The sequence below is a fragment of the Meles meles genome, chromosome 8 (genome assembly GCF_922984935.1).
Source record: "Meles meles chromosome 8, mMelMel3.1 paternal haplotype, whole genome shotgun sequence".
In the NCBI taxonomy this organism is placed as follows: Eukaryota; Metazoa; Chordata; class Mammalia; order Carnivora; family Mustelidae; genus Meles; species Meles meles.
In genome coordinates, this window is record NC_060073.1 from 51931382 (window position 1) to 51949179 (window position 17798).

The 17798-nt window shown below is 39.4% G+C and overlaps 1 protein-coding gene across 3 annotated transcripts in view; it reads left to right on the forward strand.

The window, feature by feature from the left end:
* Nucleotides 1-17798, forward strand: part of SBF2 (SET binding factor 2) — a 503560-nt gene that overhangs the window by 469439 nt on the left and 16323 nt on the right. For all 3 annotated transcript variants that reach the window (XM_046014550.1, XM_046014552.1, XM_046014551.1), the window contains 2 exons: nucleotides 1674-1775; nucleotides 2478-2663. In XM_046014550.1, the coding sequence (XP_045870506.1) occupies nucleotides 1674-1775; nucleotides 2478-2663 (288 nt within the window). The remainder of the gene's footprint in view (nucleotides 1-1673; nucleotides 1776-2477; nucleotides 2664-17798) is intronic.

Genomic DNA, 17798 nt, shown 5'->3' on the forward strand with positions numbered 1-17798 from the left:
CTGTTCTGCTTCTTACTTCAAAGTGAATCCATACCAGAAGTTGGTGACAAAAAATAGCAGAAAATACCGCCCTGCTCAGGATATTGGCATTTACAAAGTTAACTCAGGGCAAATGCTAAGCCCAAGAGAATTAAGGCCTGGCAATAGTTATGTTATAGGAATAGTGAGTGAGGAGTTTCCCAATGCTGGAGAGCACATGTGCCTTGTTCCTGGGTTTTTTTTTTGTTTGTTTGTTTGTGTTTTTTTTCCTCCCATTTTATTTATTTTTTCAGCGTAACAGTATTCATTCTTTTTGCACAACACCCAGTGCTCCATGCAAAACGTGCCCTCCCCATTACCCACCACCTGTTCCCCCAACCTCCCACCCCTGACCCTTCAAAACCCTCAGGTTGTTTTTCAGAGTCCATAGTCTCTTATGGTTCGCCTCCCCTTCCAAATTTTTTTTTTTTTAATAAACATATAATGTATTTTTATCCCCAGGGGTACAGGTCTGTGAAGTAGCCCAGCTCTGTTTAAAATATGGGGCGGAGGGTGCAGGTATTTTGTTTTATGTTAGTTGACAGTAGGATTTATTCTACAAATTATATCAAATGATACTTAAAATATAGTCTTAAACTATAATACACAATTGGTTTTGAATCTATATGTTCTGCTCCCAACCTAGTTGTACATTAGGGACTTGAGTCTGTTGATGGCTTAAAAAACTAAGCACAAATACAAGTTTTCTTCCCATTGACTACACAGTACAGACAAATTAAGAGTGTCTTTTTTATTTTTTTAAATTTTATTCAAGGTTTTATTTATTTTTTAGACAGAGAGAGACACAGCGAGAGAAGGAACGCAAGCAGGGGGAGTGAGAGAGGGAGACGCAGGCTTCCTGCAGAGCCCGATGCAGGGCTCAATCCCAGGACCTCAGGATCACAACCTGAGCGGAAGCCAGACTCTTAATAACTGGGCCACTCAGGCACCCCAAGAGTATCTTTTTAAAAAAATAAAACTCAGGGCGCCTGGGTGGCTCAATCATGAAGTGGCTGCCTTCAGCTCAGGTCGTGATCCCGGGGTCCTGGTATCAAGCCCCCCATTGGGCTCTCTGCTCAGCAGGAAGCCTGCTTCTCTCTCTCCCACTCCCCCCGCTTGTATTCCCTCTCTTGCTGTGTCTCCGTCAAATAAAAAATAAAATCTTAAATAAATAAATAAAATTCATTTGTCATAAAATTCAGCCCTGTAAGGTATACAGTTCAGTGCTTTTTAGTATATTCACAGAGTTATGCAACCGTCCTCCTATCTAATTACAGGAAAATAAGAGTATCTGAAGTAGAACTGACTACATCATAGGAAAACACATTTTAAGTCCAATAACTGTTGGTAGAGTCACTTAGACTCTGTCTTTTCCATTGTATGGAATTCTCTAGCTCTTCTCCTGAGGGGGGATCATGTACAGTCAGTTTATTTCGTTGTCTGTCATTTGAACACATTGTTTTAAAGCATGTCTACTTTTAAAGTCATTGTTTCATCTTGATTTTAACAAAGAACTTTAAGCATTTAAAACTTACATGGTTCTTTTGTCCATGTACTTTATTCTAACTCTTTCATTATCTAAGGTTGATAATGGGTCTGTTTGTGGTGCTCAGAAAGTGCCTGGTCTAATTGCTGCCTCCTTTCTTATCTCTTAGCTTCACAGGATAATGCAGCTGGCTGTGGTTGTATCAGAAGTACTTGAGAATGGTTCCTCAGTTTTGGTCTGTTTGGAGGAAGGCTGGGACATCACTGCACAAGTAAACTATTAAAACATAGTTTTATATACTTAGTTTTAGATTTATATTTAAATTCAGTTGTTTTTAAATTCTGCAGATTAATCTTTTGTATAATGACTACTGTGTTTATAGATAGAGAAAGTCCTGTGTTAAAAACCACTTAGTGTCCATCAGAAAGCTCTGTGCCCTGAGCTTCTAGGTGATACACAGCCTGGAGCTGTGGCCCGGGACCGGAGGCGCTCACATGACAGACACACCACGCGAGCACACAAATGGAGCCCTTGATCAGAGGGTAGGACATGGGCCATCCTTCCTAGGTCTTGTCAGTCCTTTCCCTGGCTTTCAATAAGCTCCTCCTTTACCCACTCCAGAGTGAAAAAAAAAAAGTATAAATATAAACTAGGTAAGACGTTAATCTATACCTGCCAGAAAGTAGATAATAGGTTTGAACTGATCCTCTAGCCTTATTAATTGACCTGTAAGAGAGGGCTACAGTCAGCAAACTGTTCAGGTAAAGATTAAAATCATAATTCTCTGAAAGAAAACATGTAGCCTAAATGAATTTGAGTTTTCATTTTTACTGGAAAGTTAGCGAATTAATTTGATTGGCTGTCCTGAGGTGGTTAGTGAACAAATCTGCTGTTCAGGTGACTTTATCTGTCTTAGTAACAAAATTTTTTCAGGAGTGAAAGTAATGAAATATCCATCCTGCTTGTGCCCTAGGTGACATCCCTGGTTCAGTTACTCAGTGATCCCTTTTATAGGACACTTGAAGGCTTCCGGATGTTGGTCGAAAAAGAATGGCTCTCTTTTGGTCATAAATTCAGTCAGCGGAGCAGCTTGACCCTCAACTGTCAGGGTAGTGGTTTTACTCCAGTCTTCCTACAGTTCTTAGACTGCGTACACCAGGTAAGTAGAGCAAACTTAAATTGATCTTGATATGAAGGAAAGAGAAGAACTAGCATTTATCACGCATTGCAGTGCTGGGGCGGGTATCTTTATGTCATGACTCTGATGGACTCAGCCATAAGACTTGTTGAAATCTTAGCAGTGGATTCCTGGGAATAGAGAAGGAAAAGAACTTGTTGGTTTCTGAAACTCAGATAGCCGAGTTGTCTTTTGGGCTGCCCCCATGTGAAGTGGCCAGCACTCTAAATTTTCATCTCCCAAGAAGAGGAGCACACTTGGGTTTGTTGTCCGGGAAGGTTTGATTTATGGTAGAACAGCCGGAATCTCTGGGTGATGGCCGGGCCTGGAATCCAGCAGGTGGTCTTCCCAATGTGGGAGGACCTTATCTTGTGCCTAGGAGTATAGAAGGTAGAGCCTAACCCTTGAGAAAGAATCAGGGTCCAATCAAGCAAGCCTGTGAGGTTGAGAACACTGGCTTGGTTCTACTGAGTGACCTAATCAGGGCTAATCAAGAGACCAGACAAAAACCCAGGTATATAATCCACTCAGATCCAGTGGGAGCAGGGGTTGGGGGAGATGTGAATGCTCTAGGCTCCCTCCTACCCTCCTCTCAGGCACATCAGGTAAAAACTTCCTAATGCGGCCTGAATCAGAATTGGGCTTGAGAATTGCAGGGCACCGGGTTTGCTAAATTGGCCTAAGAAAAGCTAGGTTGACATTTCCAGCTTTGTTTCATCGGCGCCACAAAAATGAATGGGTTCTGGCATGTCAAGCATATTTGTCAGAACAGTGAGCCTCTTTGAAATAGATTGGCCTCAGGTATATTGGAAGGAGAGGTGGGAATGTTTTCAGGAACCAGAACTGAAACTGGGTCTTCTAAAGAGGCCAGCTTGGTGTATTGGTTTTGTTTTGTTTCACTTTTTAGTCTATTAATTATTTGATCAGCTTTATTAATTCACTACCTAATTTTTCATTTTTTTAAAGTATATACATTTCAGTAGTTTTTAGTATATTCACAGAGTTGTATAATTGCCATAATGAATTTTAGAACATGTTACCGCTCCAAAAAGAAACTCTGTACCCATTAGCAGTGACTTCCATCCCCTCCCACCCCATCCCCACATTCACACACTCTGGTGATTGTTTCTGATTATTCTAGTGAGCTTCTTAAATAAAAAATCTATTGAGTAATTTCAATTAATTCTGTCTGAGCAGCATCTGGAGAAGCTGGTCACAAGGTCGAGCTTACATTTTAAATCTTTGCAGCAAATGGTGTATTTGTTTACTATTTGAATATGAGCCTTTTTATTTCATACTCCTTTTGGCAGATAGATGAAGGAGACATTTGGAGTCCATTGTCTCTGAAACAGAAAATTTAACTGAGACCAAAGGAGAGGAGCAAGCATCTTTTTCTCATGTCTAGATGGGTGAAAGCATATGAGTTCTTCATGAAAACACTTCTTACTGTCTTGCTTATTACCTAGGCTATCTAGGCTGTCTGTGTTAAACTTACACAGTGATGTATGTCAGTTATTTCTCAGTATTACTGGCAGAGGTATGGGCAGGCAGGTAAAAACAACTACACACTATATGATTTCATTTATAGAAAATTCTACAAAAGGCAAAACTGTAGTGACAGAAAACAGATCAGTAGTCGCTTGGGACCAGTGGTTAGGTACCATAAAGGGGCATGACCAAACTTTTTAAGATGATGTAACTAATCAGTCCTAATTGTGGTGGTGATTACACAACTGACCAAAGCTAATCAAGCAGCCTATATGCTGTAAATAGGGAAATTTTATTATGTGTAAATTGTATATCAATGAATCTGAAAAACAGAATTTTAATTAGTAAGTCCAACATTTCAGTTAACTGGAGTTCCAGAAAAAGAAAAAAGCAGCTATCTAGTTTCTCCAGAGAAAAATGTGTCAGTCTGGTGCCCAGAGAATACTTACAAGCCTGGCTGTCTGCTCTTTAGAAATAGGGCAGGAAATAGGTCCAGGGAGATCCCTCTTCAGTGTGTAGATTTGTTCTTTATCTATGCTATTTTCAGTTTCAAGCCTCATCCCTAACCCAGCTGTACCTGCTGTTCCCAAGTCCAGAGCTCAGTCAAGTTTGGTTTTTCCAGAGGACAGACTTCTAATCCCTTGCTTTCAAGGAGGCAGTCACATTACTACATGGGGTAGGAAAGGACCCTGGAGATCTCACCTCTTCTTCTATTGACTTACACCTAGTCCTCGTTTTTCGCTCCTATTTCTCCCTTATATATGTTTCTCTGCTCTTGGGCCTCTGAGTCCTGAGCCTTTCTGGGTTTACAGAGCAAGCTGTTACCTTCTCAAATCATTTTCATCCTACAAGCATCCCAATGCAGCTTCTCATCTTCTGTCATTTATTGCTATTCTTCCTTCTATTTTCCATTGTTCGTAAATGTACTGAATTTTCTTGACGTGCTACTATCTCCCTTCCCATTCTCCCCACCTCCTTTTAGGTTTTTTGCCTTACAAAAATTCCTTTCCTTTAATTAAGGGAGAGTTGCAGGGGGCTAAGTGTATATGGCCCAATTTGGCTTAAGTTAAATGCACTATTAAATATGTTAAGTGGGGTGTCTGGGTGGCTCAGTCATTAAGCATCTGCCTTCAGCTCAGGTCATGATCCCAGCTCCTGGGATCAAGCCTGCATCAGGTTCCCTGCTTCTTCCTCTCCCTCTGCCCTCTCCCCCTGTTTGTGTTTCCTCTCTCCCTGTATCTCTGTCAAATAAATAAATAAAATAAAAAATAATAAATAGATATGTTAAATATCCATGTTCAACTTGCAGAGTTCTGCATACCTTAACATGAGAGTCAGGAAAAGAATCCACTCACCATCAGTAAGAGATGGGAGGTTATCATATAGAAGACATACTGTTCTTGAAAATGAGAACATCATTCTACCCCAAGTATAATAATAATTACTTGATATGGAATACTTATATTTTATTGTTGGGGTAAGTAGGAGTGTGAGTAGTCTAGAATTGGAAAGTAACCTGTATTTTGTGAGTACCCCTTAAGTGGTATAAACAAAGTAACTTAATATAAACAAAAATAAAGTATAAATTATTTTCTTATTGTCTTTAGAATACATTACAATAGATGCTCAAACGATGTAATGTTATCTAAAACATCTTAGGATGTATGTTTAATTTCTAGTAACTTCTTATTTTAAATAATGAGTTAAAATTCAAATGTTCTATATAAATTGAGCTCTGTGACAGCTCAGTGATTTATAGGTGAATGCTACACAAACTGTAGAAAATAATATTGTTCAGGGCCTAAAGACTCCTTTAGTATATATTTAAATCTGGTTGTACCACATTAAAAATTTTTATAGAATTTTTTAAAGATTTATTTATTTATTTTGGAGACAGAGCGAGAGAGCTCATGAGCCAGTGGGGAGAGGCAGAGGGGGAGAGAGAGAGAGAGCAGACTCCCCACTGAGCATGGAGCCTGCTGCAGGGCTCAGTCTCACAACCCTGAGATCATGACTTGAGCTGAAATCAAGAGTTGGACATCTAATTTACTGACCCACCCAGGTGCCCTTACATTAATTTTTTTTTAATTAAAGTATGAATTTTTAATAATTTGCCTGAACCCTCTTTTGCCTTAGTACCCTCACACATAAAACCTGAGTGGAGGCAAGTCATGGCAAAGGAAGCATATGACCTTAATTGCAGTATTTAAAGGATGCTTGGCTATGATAGGTATCAGCTTTGGTGAAGCAAATTACTTTGTGCTGAATAGGGATTGTTTATTCATTCAAAAACAGAAGACTATAGAAGACTGTAGTTAACAAGTAGTGTTTCTGACTCTTGCTGACTTAATTATAAGGTAGTGTTTCATCATCTCCTACATACTAGTTTTAGGCATTAGAAAACGCCTTCTTTGAATACCTTTCAAGTGAACACTAGTGCTTTACATGTCTCCAACTTTTGCCAGACAATTTGAATTACTGATGTCCTCAGTCTCTCAGAGGCACAAAACAGAGCCAGGTCCAACAACATTAAAAAAAAAAGAATGCGAAATTACGCAGCAGCAAACGAAACTCCTAGGTGGAATGTGTTCACTGCTTATTAACCATTTCTAACATGCTGAATGCCAAAAGGCAGTCTATGGAAATTTGCCTAGACTTGTCCATTAGTACTAATAGAGTTACAAAGAATACAGATGAAGCACTGATCTTAAATTAGAACTGCCTCATCATATAAAAAGCCATTGTTTATGCCAATATGTCCAGGTGTCAGATGAATTATAAATGCTAGATCACTGTTTCATAATAACAACATCTGGCAAATTTTTTGTTGCTTCTAAAAGAAATTGGCGTAGTTCAAATGATATCATTACAGGATGCTTCCTTTTCTTAAAATAGTTGAACCAAATTCAAAAAGAAATACATCCAAAATACAAAACGAAATTTTTACCTAAAATATATTTTTAAAATATAATACCAGGGGACCAGACATGTATAATATGAACAAAAACATGAAGTATAAGAAAGCATCTCCTCTCTGTCAACATTAGAGTAAATCTTTGAGTGTTTCTTAGAACTTTTTCATTATTTCCTACCTTGAGAAAAACAAGTAACAGTTATAACTTTGCTATGAAGCTTATTCAAGTTGTAAATTGACTCGCTCTGGTCTGGCTGTGTGATACAGTCCTCATACCACATGCCAGCACTGTGCTAGGTCCTATTCCAAAAAGAAAAACTATTCATCTCTTGAAGATACAAACTTTCCTTGTGAGCACATGTGTGAGAAGCTAAGCTGCCCTCACATGGTTTGGTTACTCCAAAATTTATCCATTAATGCTGGCAAAATAACTGCAGTTAATGGGTTAATGGTATATTCAAAGTTTCTGTGTCTGCCTCCTTCCCATTCACTTGAAAACTGGCAGAAATTGACATAACCCAATATGTTTTATATCAAAGCAATTTTACATGTAAGTTTTTAATATTTTGAGCCCATAAAATAAATCTGTGTCTACATATCAGTCTTACTGATTTTTGATATTTAATAAATTATTTAACCTCTCTGTGCTTTGGTTTCTAGATGGATACGTGGATAGATAGATAGCTATCAGAAGGATCACAAATTTTATGTAAAGCGATCGACACAGTAGAGACTGCACAGTTAATGTTTGTTAAATCTTTATCTTCAAATAATAAAAACTAACATTAGTTACCTGTTTTCTAGCCTGTTTCTGTCATACCCACAGTTTTTCCAATGTTGATACCATTCTATATAGGGTCTCTTGTAGCTTAACATTTCTAGTTCTTGAAAGCAAAATCCAATGTTAACTTATTATATTTTATTCCCAAAATGTTGATCTTTCCTGGGATTTGAGTCATATCTAATTTCTGGGCCATTAAATTTTATAAAGTACTTAGTGACACATGGGTAAAAAATAAGACCCTATAAATTCATGTTTCTCCAAATTCCATTTTAAAGCCTCTTCTTATAAATAAGTAAAATTGGCAGGTTTCACTCCATAATGGAAAACAAAACTAAAATACCTCGCATAGCTTTGTCTTTTAAATCTGTATATTTAAATTTCCTCAAACTCTAAATAATATCTATTTCTTTTTTTTTTAATTATTTTATTTATTTATTTGACAGAGAGAGAGGTCACAAGTAAGCAGAGAGGCAGGCAGAGAGAGAGGGAGAAACAGGCTCCCTGCTGAGCAGAGAGCCCGATGCGGGGCTCGATCCCAGGACTCTGAGATCATGACCTGAGCCGAAGGCAGAGGCTTAAACCACTGAGCCACCCAGACGCCCCAATAATATCTATTTCTTAAGAACCTACAGCTAACATCATTCTTTTTTAACAGTGAAAAACTAAATGCTTTTCCTCTAAGATCAGGAACAAGATACGGATGTTTACTTCACCACTTCTATTCAACATTGTACTAAATTAAGGTCCTAGCCATGCAATAAGGCAAGAAAATAATGATAATAAAGACATCCACATTAGAAAAGAAGTGACTATCTTTATTCACACGCAACATGGTTGTCTGTGGAATCTACAAAAAACTACTAGAATAAGTGGATTTAGCAAAGCTACAGGATACCTGATCAGTATTCAAAAATCACTAGTATTTCCACATACTAGCAATGAATTATTGGAAAATTAAAATGTAAAAATTATTATCTTTACAACAGTATCAAGAAACATGAAAGAAATCTAACAAAATATGTTAAAAGCCTAGACACTGAAAACTACAAAACATTACTGAAAGAAAGTAAAGCCCTAAATAAATCAAGAAATACCTCTTCTTTATGGGTCAGAGGATTCAGTATTGTTGAAATGTCAGTCTCCCCAGATTGATGGAAAGATTCAGAGCAATCACAATCAAACTCTCAGGGGCTATTTTGTAGAAATTGGCAAGCTCGGGAAGGAGTCAAGATGGCGGAGAAGTAGCAGGCTGAGACTACATCAGGTAGCAGGAGATCAGCTCGATAGCTTATCTAAACATTGCAAACACCTAATAATCCAACGGGAGAGCGAAGAGAAGAAGAACAGCAACTCTAGAAACAGAAAATCAACCACTTTCTGAAAGGTAGGACTGGCGGAGAAGTGAATCTAAAACGACGGGAAGATAGACCGCGGGGGGAGGGGCCGGCTCCCGGCAAGCAGCGGACGAACGGAGCACAAAATCAGGACTTTTAAAAGTCTGTTCCACTGAGAGACATTGCTCCAGAGGCTAAACCAGGGTGAAGCCCACGCGGGGTCAGCGTGGCCCCAGGTCCCGCAGGGTCACAGAAGGATCGGGGGTGTCGGAGTGTCGGAGAGCTCACAGGTATTAGAACGGAGAAGCCGGCTACAGAGACAGAGCCGAGGACTGAACTCTCAGCTCGGGGTTACCTTGAACTGGGCGCGGGCTGGGTGAGCTCGGAGCGCGGCTAGAGGCTGGGGATACGGGAGTGATTGGGTGCTGTCCTCTGGGGGTGCACTGAGGAGTGGGGCCCCAGGCTTTCAGCTCCTCCGGGCTGGAGACTAGGAGGCCGCCGTTTTCATTCCCGCCCTCCGGAACTCTACGGAAAGCGTTCAGGGAACAGAAGCTCCCAAAAGCGAACCCGAGCCGATTACTTAGTCCGGCTGCTTACTTAGTCCGGTAAGGGCGGTGCAATCCCGCCTTGGGCAAAGACACTTGAGAGTCACTACAACAGGCCCCTCCCCCAGAAGATCAACAAAATATCCAGCCAGGACGAAGTTCATCTATCAAGGAAAGTAGGTTCAATTCCTAAGACAGCAGCGCAATTCCAGAGGAGGAGAAAGCAAAGCACGGAACTCATGGCTTTCTCCCCATGATTCTTTAGTCTTGCGCTACTTCAATTTTATTTTTTCTTTTTTCAATTTTTTTCTTTTTTCTTTTTTCTTTTTTCTTCTTCTGCTAAATTTTTTTAAACTTTTACCCTTTTCTTTTTTAACGTTTTTTTGACTAGTTTATCTAAATATATATATATTTTCTTTCTTTTTTATATTTTTTCTTTATTTGTTTTATTTTTTAAATTTTTTTCTTTTTTTTCTGAACCTCTTTTTATCCCCATTCTCCCCCCCACAATTTGGGGTCTCTTCTCATTTGGTTACAGCACATTTTTCTCGGGTCTTTGCCACCCTTTTAGTATTTTATTTGCTCCTTCATATCCTCTTATCTGGACAAAATGACAAGGCGGAAAAAATCACCACAATCAAAAGAACAAGAGACAGTACCGAAGGCTAGGGACCTAATCAACACAGACATTGGTACTATGTCAGATCAAGAGTTCAGAATGACGATTCTGAACATTCTAGCCGGGCTCGAAAAAGGCATGGAAGATATTAGAGAAACCCTCTCTGGAGATATTAAAGCCCTTTCTGGAGAAATTAAAGAACTAAAATCTAACCAAGTTGAAATCAAAAAAGCTATTAAGGAGATGCAATCAAAAATGGAGGCTCTCACTGCTAGGATAAATGAGGCAGAAGAAAGAATTAGTGATATAGAAGACCAAATGACAGAGAATAAAGAAGCCGAACAAAAGATGGACAAACAGCTACTGGACCACGAGGGGAGAATTTGAGAGATAAGTGACACCATAAGACGAAACAACATTAGAATAATTGGGATTCCAGAAGAAGAAGAAAGAGAGAGGGGAGCAGAAGGTCTATTGGAGAGAATCATTGGAGAGAATTTCCCTAATATGGCAAAGGGAACAAGCATCAAAATCCAGGAGATGCAGAGAACCCCCCTCAAAGTCAACAAGAATAGGTCCACACCCCGTCACCTAATAGTAAAATTTACAAGTCTTAGTGACAAAGAGAAAATCCTGAAAGCAGCCCGAGAAAAGAAGTCTGCAACATACAATGGTAAAAATATTAGATTGACAGCAGACTTATCCACAGAGACCTGGCAGGCCAGGAAGAGCTGGCATGATGTATTCAGAGCACTAAACGAGAAAAACATGCAGCCAAGAATACTCTATCCAGCTAGGCCATCATTGAAAATAGAAGGAGAGATAAAAAGCTTCCAGGACAAACAAAAACTGAAAGAATTTGCAAACACCAAACCAGCTCTACAGGAAATATTGAAAGGGGTCCTCTAAGCAAAGAGAGAGCCTAAAAGTAGCAGATCAGAAAGGTACAGAGATAATATACAGTAACAGTCACCTTACAGACTAATAATGGCACTAAATTCATATCTCTCAATAGTTACCCTGAATGTTAATGGGCTAAATGCCCCAATCAAAAGACACAGGGTATCAGAATGGATAAAAAAACAAAACCCATCAGTATGTTGCCTACAAGAAACTCATTTTAGACGCAAAGACACCTCCAGATTTAAAGTGAGGGGGTGGAAAACAATTTACCATGCTAATGGGCATCAGAAGAAAGCTGGGGTGGCAATCCTTAGATCAGATCAATTCGATTTTAAGCCAAAGACTATAATAAGAGATGAGGAAGGACACTATATCCTACTCAAAGGGTCTGTCCAACAAGAAGATCTAACAATTTTAAACATCTATGACCCTAACGTGGGAGCAGCCAACTATATCAACCAATTAATAACAAAATCAAAGAAACATCGATAATAATACAATAATAGTAGGGGACTTTAACACTCCCCTCACTGAAATGGACAGATCATCCAAGCAAAAGATCCACAAGGAAATAAAGGCCTTAAATGACACACTAGACCAGATGGACATCACAGATATATTCAGAACATTTCATCCCAAAGCAACAGAATACACATTCTTCTCTAGTGCACATGGAACATTCTCCAGAATAGATCACATCCTGGGTCACAAATCAGGTCTCAACCGGTATCAAAAGATTAGGATCATTCCCTGCATATTTTCAGACCACAATGCTCTGAAGCTAGAACTCAATCACGAGAGGAAAGCTGGAAAGAACCCAAATACATGGAGACTAAACAGCATCCTTCTAAAGAATGAATGGGTCAACCAGGAAATTAAAGAAGAATTGAAAAAATTCATGGAAACAAATGATAATGAAAACACAACGGTTCAAAATCTGTGGGACACAGCAAAGGCAGTCCTGAGAGGAAAATATATAGCGGTACAAGCCTTTCTCAAGAAAGAAGAAAGGTCTCAAGTACACAACCTAACCCTACACATAAAGGAGCTGGAGAAAGAACAAGAAAGAAACCCTAAACCCAGCAGGAGAAGAGAAATCATAAAGATCAGAGCAGAAATCAATGAAATAGAAACCAAAAAAACAATAGAACAAATCAATGAAACTAGGAGCTGGTTCTTTGAAAGAATCAATAAGATTGATAAACCCCTGGCCAGACTCATCAAAAAGAAAAGAGAAAGGACCCAAATCAATAAAATCATGAATGAAAGAGGAGAGATCACAACTAACACCAAAGAAATACAGACAATTCTAAGAACATACTATGAGCAACTCTACGCCAACAAATTTGACAATCTGGAAGAAATGGATGCGTTCCTAGAGACATAGAAACTACCACAACTGACCCAGGAAGAAATAGAAAACCTGAACAGGCCCATAACCAGTAAGGAGATTGAAACAGTCATCAAAAATCTCCAAACAAAAGCCCAGGGCCAGACGGCTTCCCAGGGGAATTCTACCAAACATTTAAAGAAGAACTCATTCCTATTCTCCTGAAACTGTTCCAAAAAATAGAAATGGAAGGAAAACTTCCAAACTCATTTTATGAGGCCAGCATCACCTTGATCCCAAAACCAGACAAGGATCGCACCAAAAAAGAGAACTACAGACCAATATCCTTGATGAACACAGATGCAAAAATTCTCACCAAAATACTAGCCAATAGGATTCAACAGTACATGAAAAGGATTATTCACCACGATCAAGTGGGATTTATTCCAGGGCTGCAGGGTTGGTTTAACATCCGCAAATCAATCAATGTGATAGAAAACATTAATAAAAGAAAGAACAAGAACCATATGATACTCTCAATAGATGCTGAAAAAGCTTTTGACAAAGTACAGCATCCCTTCCTGATCAAAACTCTTCAACGTGTAGGGATAGAGGGCACATACCTCAATATTATCAAAGCCATCTATGAAAAACCCACCACAAATATCATTCTCCATGGAGAAAAACTGAAAGCTTTTCCGCTAAGGTCAGGAACACGGCAGGGATGTCCATTATCACCACTGCTATTCAACATAGTACTAGAAGTCCTAGCCTCAGCAATCAGACAACAAAAAGAAATCAAAGGCATCCAAATTGGTAAAGAAGAAGTCAAACTATCACTCTTCGCAGATGATATGATACTATATGTGGAAAACCCAAAAGACTCCGCTCCAAAACTGCTCGAACTTGTACAGGAATTCAGTAAAGTGTCAGGATATAAAATCAATGCACAGAAATCAGTTGCATTTCTGTACACCAACAACAAGACAGAAGAAAGAGAAATTAAGGAGTCAATCCCATTTACAATTGCACCCAAAACTATAAGATACCTAGGAATAAACCTAACCAAAGAGGCTAAGAATCTATACACAGAAAACTATAAAGTACTCATGAAAGAAATTGAGGAAGACACAAAGAAATGGAAAAATATTCCATGCTCCTGGATTGGAAGAATAAATATTGTGAAAATGTCCATGCTACCTAAAGCAATCTACACATTTAATGCAATCCCTATCAAAATCCCATCCATTTTTTTCAAAGAAATGGAACAAATAATCCCAAAATTTATATGGAACCAGAAAAGACCTCAAATAGCCAAAGGAATATTGAAAAAGAAAGCCAAAGTGGGTGGCATCACAATTCCGGACTTCAAGCTCTATTACAAAGCTGTCATCATCAAGACAGCATGGTACTGGCACAAAAACAGACACATAGATCAGTGGAACAGAATAGAGAGCCCAGAAATCGACCCTCAACTCTATGGTCAACTAATCTACAAAGGAGGAAAGAATGTCCAATGGAAAAAAGACAGCCTCTTCAGTAAATGGTGCTGAGAAAATTGGAGAGCCACATGCAGAAAAATGAAATCGGACCACTTCCTTACACCACACATGAAAATAGACTCCAAATGGATGAAGGACCTCAATGTGAGAAAGGAATCCATCAAAATCCTTGAGGAGAATGCAAGCAGCAACCTCTTCGACCTCAGCCATAGCAACATCTTCCTAGGAACAACAGCAAAGGCAAGGGAAGCAAGGGCAAAAATGAACTATTGGGATTTCATCAAGATCAAAAGCTTTTGCACAGCAAAGGAAACAGTTAACAAAACCAAAAGACAGCTGACAGAATGGGAGAAGATATTTGCAAACGACATATCAGATAAAGGGCTAGTATCCAAAATCTATAAGGAACTTAGCAAACTCAACACCCAAAGAACAAACAATCCAATCAAGAAATGGGCAGAGGACATGAACAGACATTTCTGCAAAGAAGACATCCAGATGGCCAACAGACACATGAAAAAGTGTTCCACGTCACTCGGCATCAGGGAAATACAAATCAAAACCACAATGAGATATCACCTCACACCAGTCAGAATGGCTAAAATTAACAAGTCAGGAAATGACAGATGCTGGCGAGGATGTGGAGAAAGGGGAACCCTCCTCCACTGTTGGTGGGAATACAAGCTGGTGCAACCACTCTGGAAAACAGCATGGAGATTCCTCAAAATGTTGAAAATGGAACTACCCTATGACCCAGCAATTGCACTACTGGGTATTTACCCTAAAGATACAAACCTAGTGATCCAAAGGGGCACGTGTACCCGAGTGTTTATAGCAGCAATGTCTACAATAGCCAAACTATGGAAAGAACCTAGATGTCCATCAACAGATGAATGGATAAAGAAGAGGTGGTATAGATACACAATGGAATACTATGCAGCCATCAAAAGAAATGAAATCTTGCCATTTGCGACGACGTGGATGGAACTAGAGCGTATCATGCTTAGTGAAATAAGTCAATCGGAGAAAGACAACTATCATATGATCTCCCTGATATGAGGACATGGAGAAGCAACATGGGGGGTTAGGGGGATAGGAGAAGAATAAATGAAACAAGATGGGATTGGGAGGGAGACAAACCATAAATGACTCTTTTTTTTTTTTTTTTTTTTTTTTTTTTAAAGATTTTATTTATTTATTTGACAGAGAGAGAGGTCACAAGTAGGCAGAGAGGCAGGCAGAGAGAGAGGAGGAAGCAGGCTCCCCGCGGAGCAGAGAGCCCGATGTGGGGCTTGATCCCAGGACCCTGAGATCATGACCTGAGCCGAAGGCAGCGGCCCAATCCACCGAGCCACCCAGGCGCCCCCATAAATGACTCTTAATCTCACAAAACAAACTGGGGGTTGCTGGGGGGAGGTGGGATTGGGAGAGGGGGAGGGGGCTATGGACATTGGGGAGGGTATGTGCTATGGTGAGTGCTGTGAAGTGTGTAAACCTGGCGATTCACAGACCTGTACCCCTGGGGATAAAAATACATTATATGTTTATTAAAAAAAAAAAATTTGGAAGGGGAGGCGAACCATAAGAAACTATGGACTCTGAAAAACAACCTGAGGTTTTGAAGGGTCAGGGGTGGGAGGTTGGGGAAACAGGTGGTGGGTAATGGGGAGGGCACGTTTTGCATGGAGCACTGGGTGTTGTGCAAAAACAATGAATACTGTTACGCTGAAAAAATAAATAAAATGGAAAAAAAAAAGTCAAGAGAAATTGGCAAGCTCATTCTAAAATCCATATGGAAATGCAAAGTATCTAGAATAGCCAAAACAGCTTTTGAGGGGCACCTGGGTGGCTCAGTGGGTTGAGCCTCTGCCTTCGGCTCGGGTCATGATCTCAGGGTCCTGGGATCGGCCCCGCATCGGGCTCTTTGCTTGGTGGGGAGCCTCCTTCCCCCACTCTCTCTGCCTGCCTCTCTGCCTACTTGTGATCTCTGTCAAATAAATAAAATTTTAAAATTTTTTAAATTTTTTTTAAAAAAATCTTTGAAAAAGAACAAAAATTAGAAGACTAGCACTATCTGATTTTATTATAAAGCTACAGTAATCAAGATTGTGTGATAATTGGTGTAAAGATAAGTCAGTGGAACAGAATAGAGTCCAGAAATAGTCCCACACTATATGTAATATGTGGAAAACTGATTTTCAATTGAAGATGAAAAAGCAATCAATAGAGAAAGGGTAGTCTTTTCAATAAATAGTGCTAGACAATTGGATTTCCAGATGCAAAAACAAACAAACAAAAAACCAACTTCAATCCAAATCTAGCACCAATATAAAAGTTAATTCAAAAGGGATCACAGACCTAAATATAAGACCTAATATTATACAGTTTCTAAAAGGAAACATAGGAAGATGGGGTTCCTGGGCGACTCAGTTGTTAAGCATCTGCCTTAGGCTCAGGTCATGATTCCAGGGTCCTGGGGTTGAGCCCTGGCATTGGGCTCTCTGTTCACGGTGGAATCTACTTCTCCCTCTCCCTCCCCTCTCCTGCAACCCTCACTACCCCTGCTTCTGTGCATGCATACTCACTTGTTCTCTCTCTCTCTCTCTCTCTCTCTCTCTCATGCATGTGCATGCAAAAACAATATCTTCAAAATAAAATAAAATAAAAAATTAAAACTCAAAAAATAAAAATACTAAAATGATAAAACAATACTTACCAGAAGGGGAAGGAAGCATGTGGATTGTGCTTTTTTGGAGACCGCTGTGGTATTTTATAGCAGAAGAATCTAGGTGTCCCATTGATAAGGAAGAAAAAATGCCAATGAAGTAGACAAACTGAGTCCCTGGGAGATAGGACTAAATGGAGAAAGTATAATTTTTTCTTTTTTACTGGAAATCTAAGCACCATATTTTGTCACACAAATACAGTCAGGTCTTTGTCTCTCATTATGGTAAGAAGACATTTCAGAAAACAGAATTGAGAGCCCAGAAATAAACCCACACATATATGGACAATTAATTTACAACAAAGGAGCCAAGAACATTAAATGGAGAAAGGACAATCTAATAAATGGAAAAACTGGGCAGCTACATGCAAAAGAATGAAACTAGACTAGACCACTATCTTACACCATACACAAAAATTAACTCAAAATGGATTAAAGACTTGAATGTAAGACCCAAAACTATAAAATTCCTAGAAGATTCCAAAGACAAGGGAAGCAAAAGCAAAAATAAACAAATGGGACTACATCAAACCAAAAAGCTTCTGCACAGTGAAGGAAACATCAAAATGAGAGGGCAAGCTACTGAATGGGAGATGATACTTGTGAATCATCTATCTGTTAAGGGGTTAGTATCCACAATATATAAAGAACTCCTACAACTCAGTGATTAAAAATATATATATATGGGCAGAGGATCTAAATCGGTATTTTCCCCATTTTTTTTAAATATTTTATTTATTTGAGAGAGAGACAATGAGAGAGAGAGCATGAGTGACGAGAAGGTCAGAGGGAGAAGCAGATTCCCTGTGAGCTGGGAGCCCGATGCGGGACTCGATCCCGGGACTCCAGGATCATGACCTGAGCTGAAGACAGTTGTTTAACCAACTGAGCCACCCAGGCGCCCCTTCCCCATGTTTCTTAATGTCAGATTCCAAATGTGGCTTTCTACATATTAATCAACCCAGCATTCAGA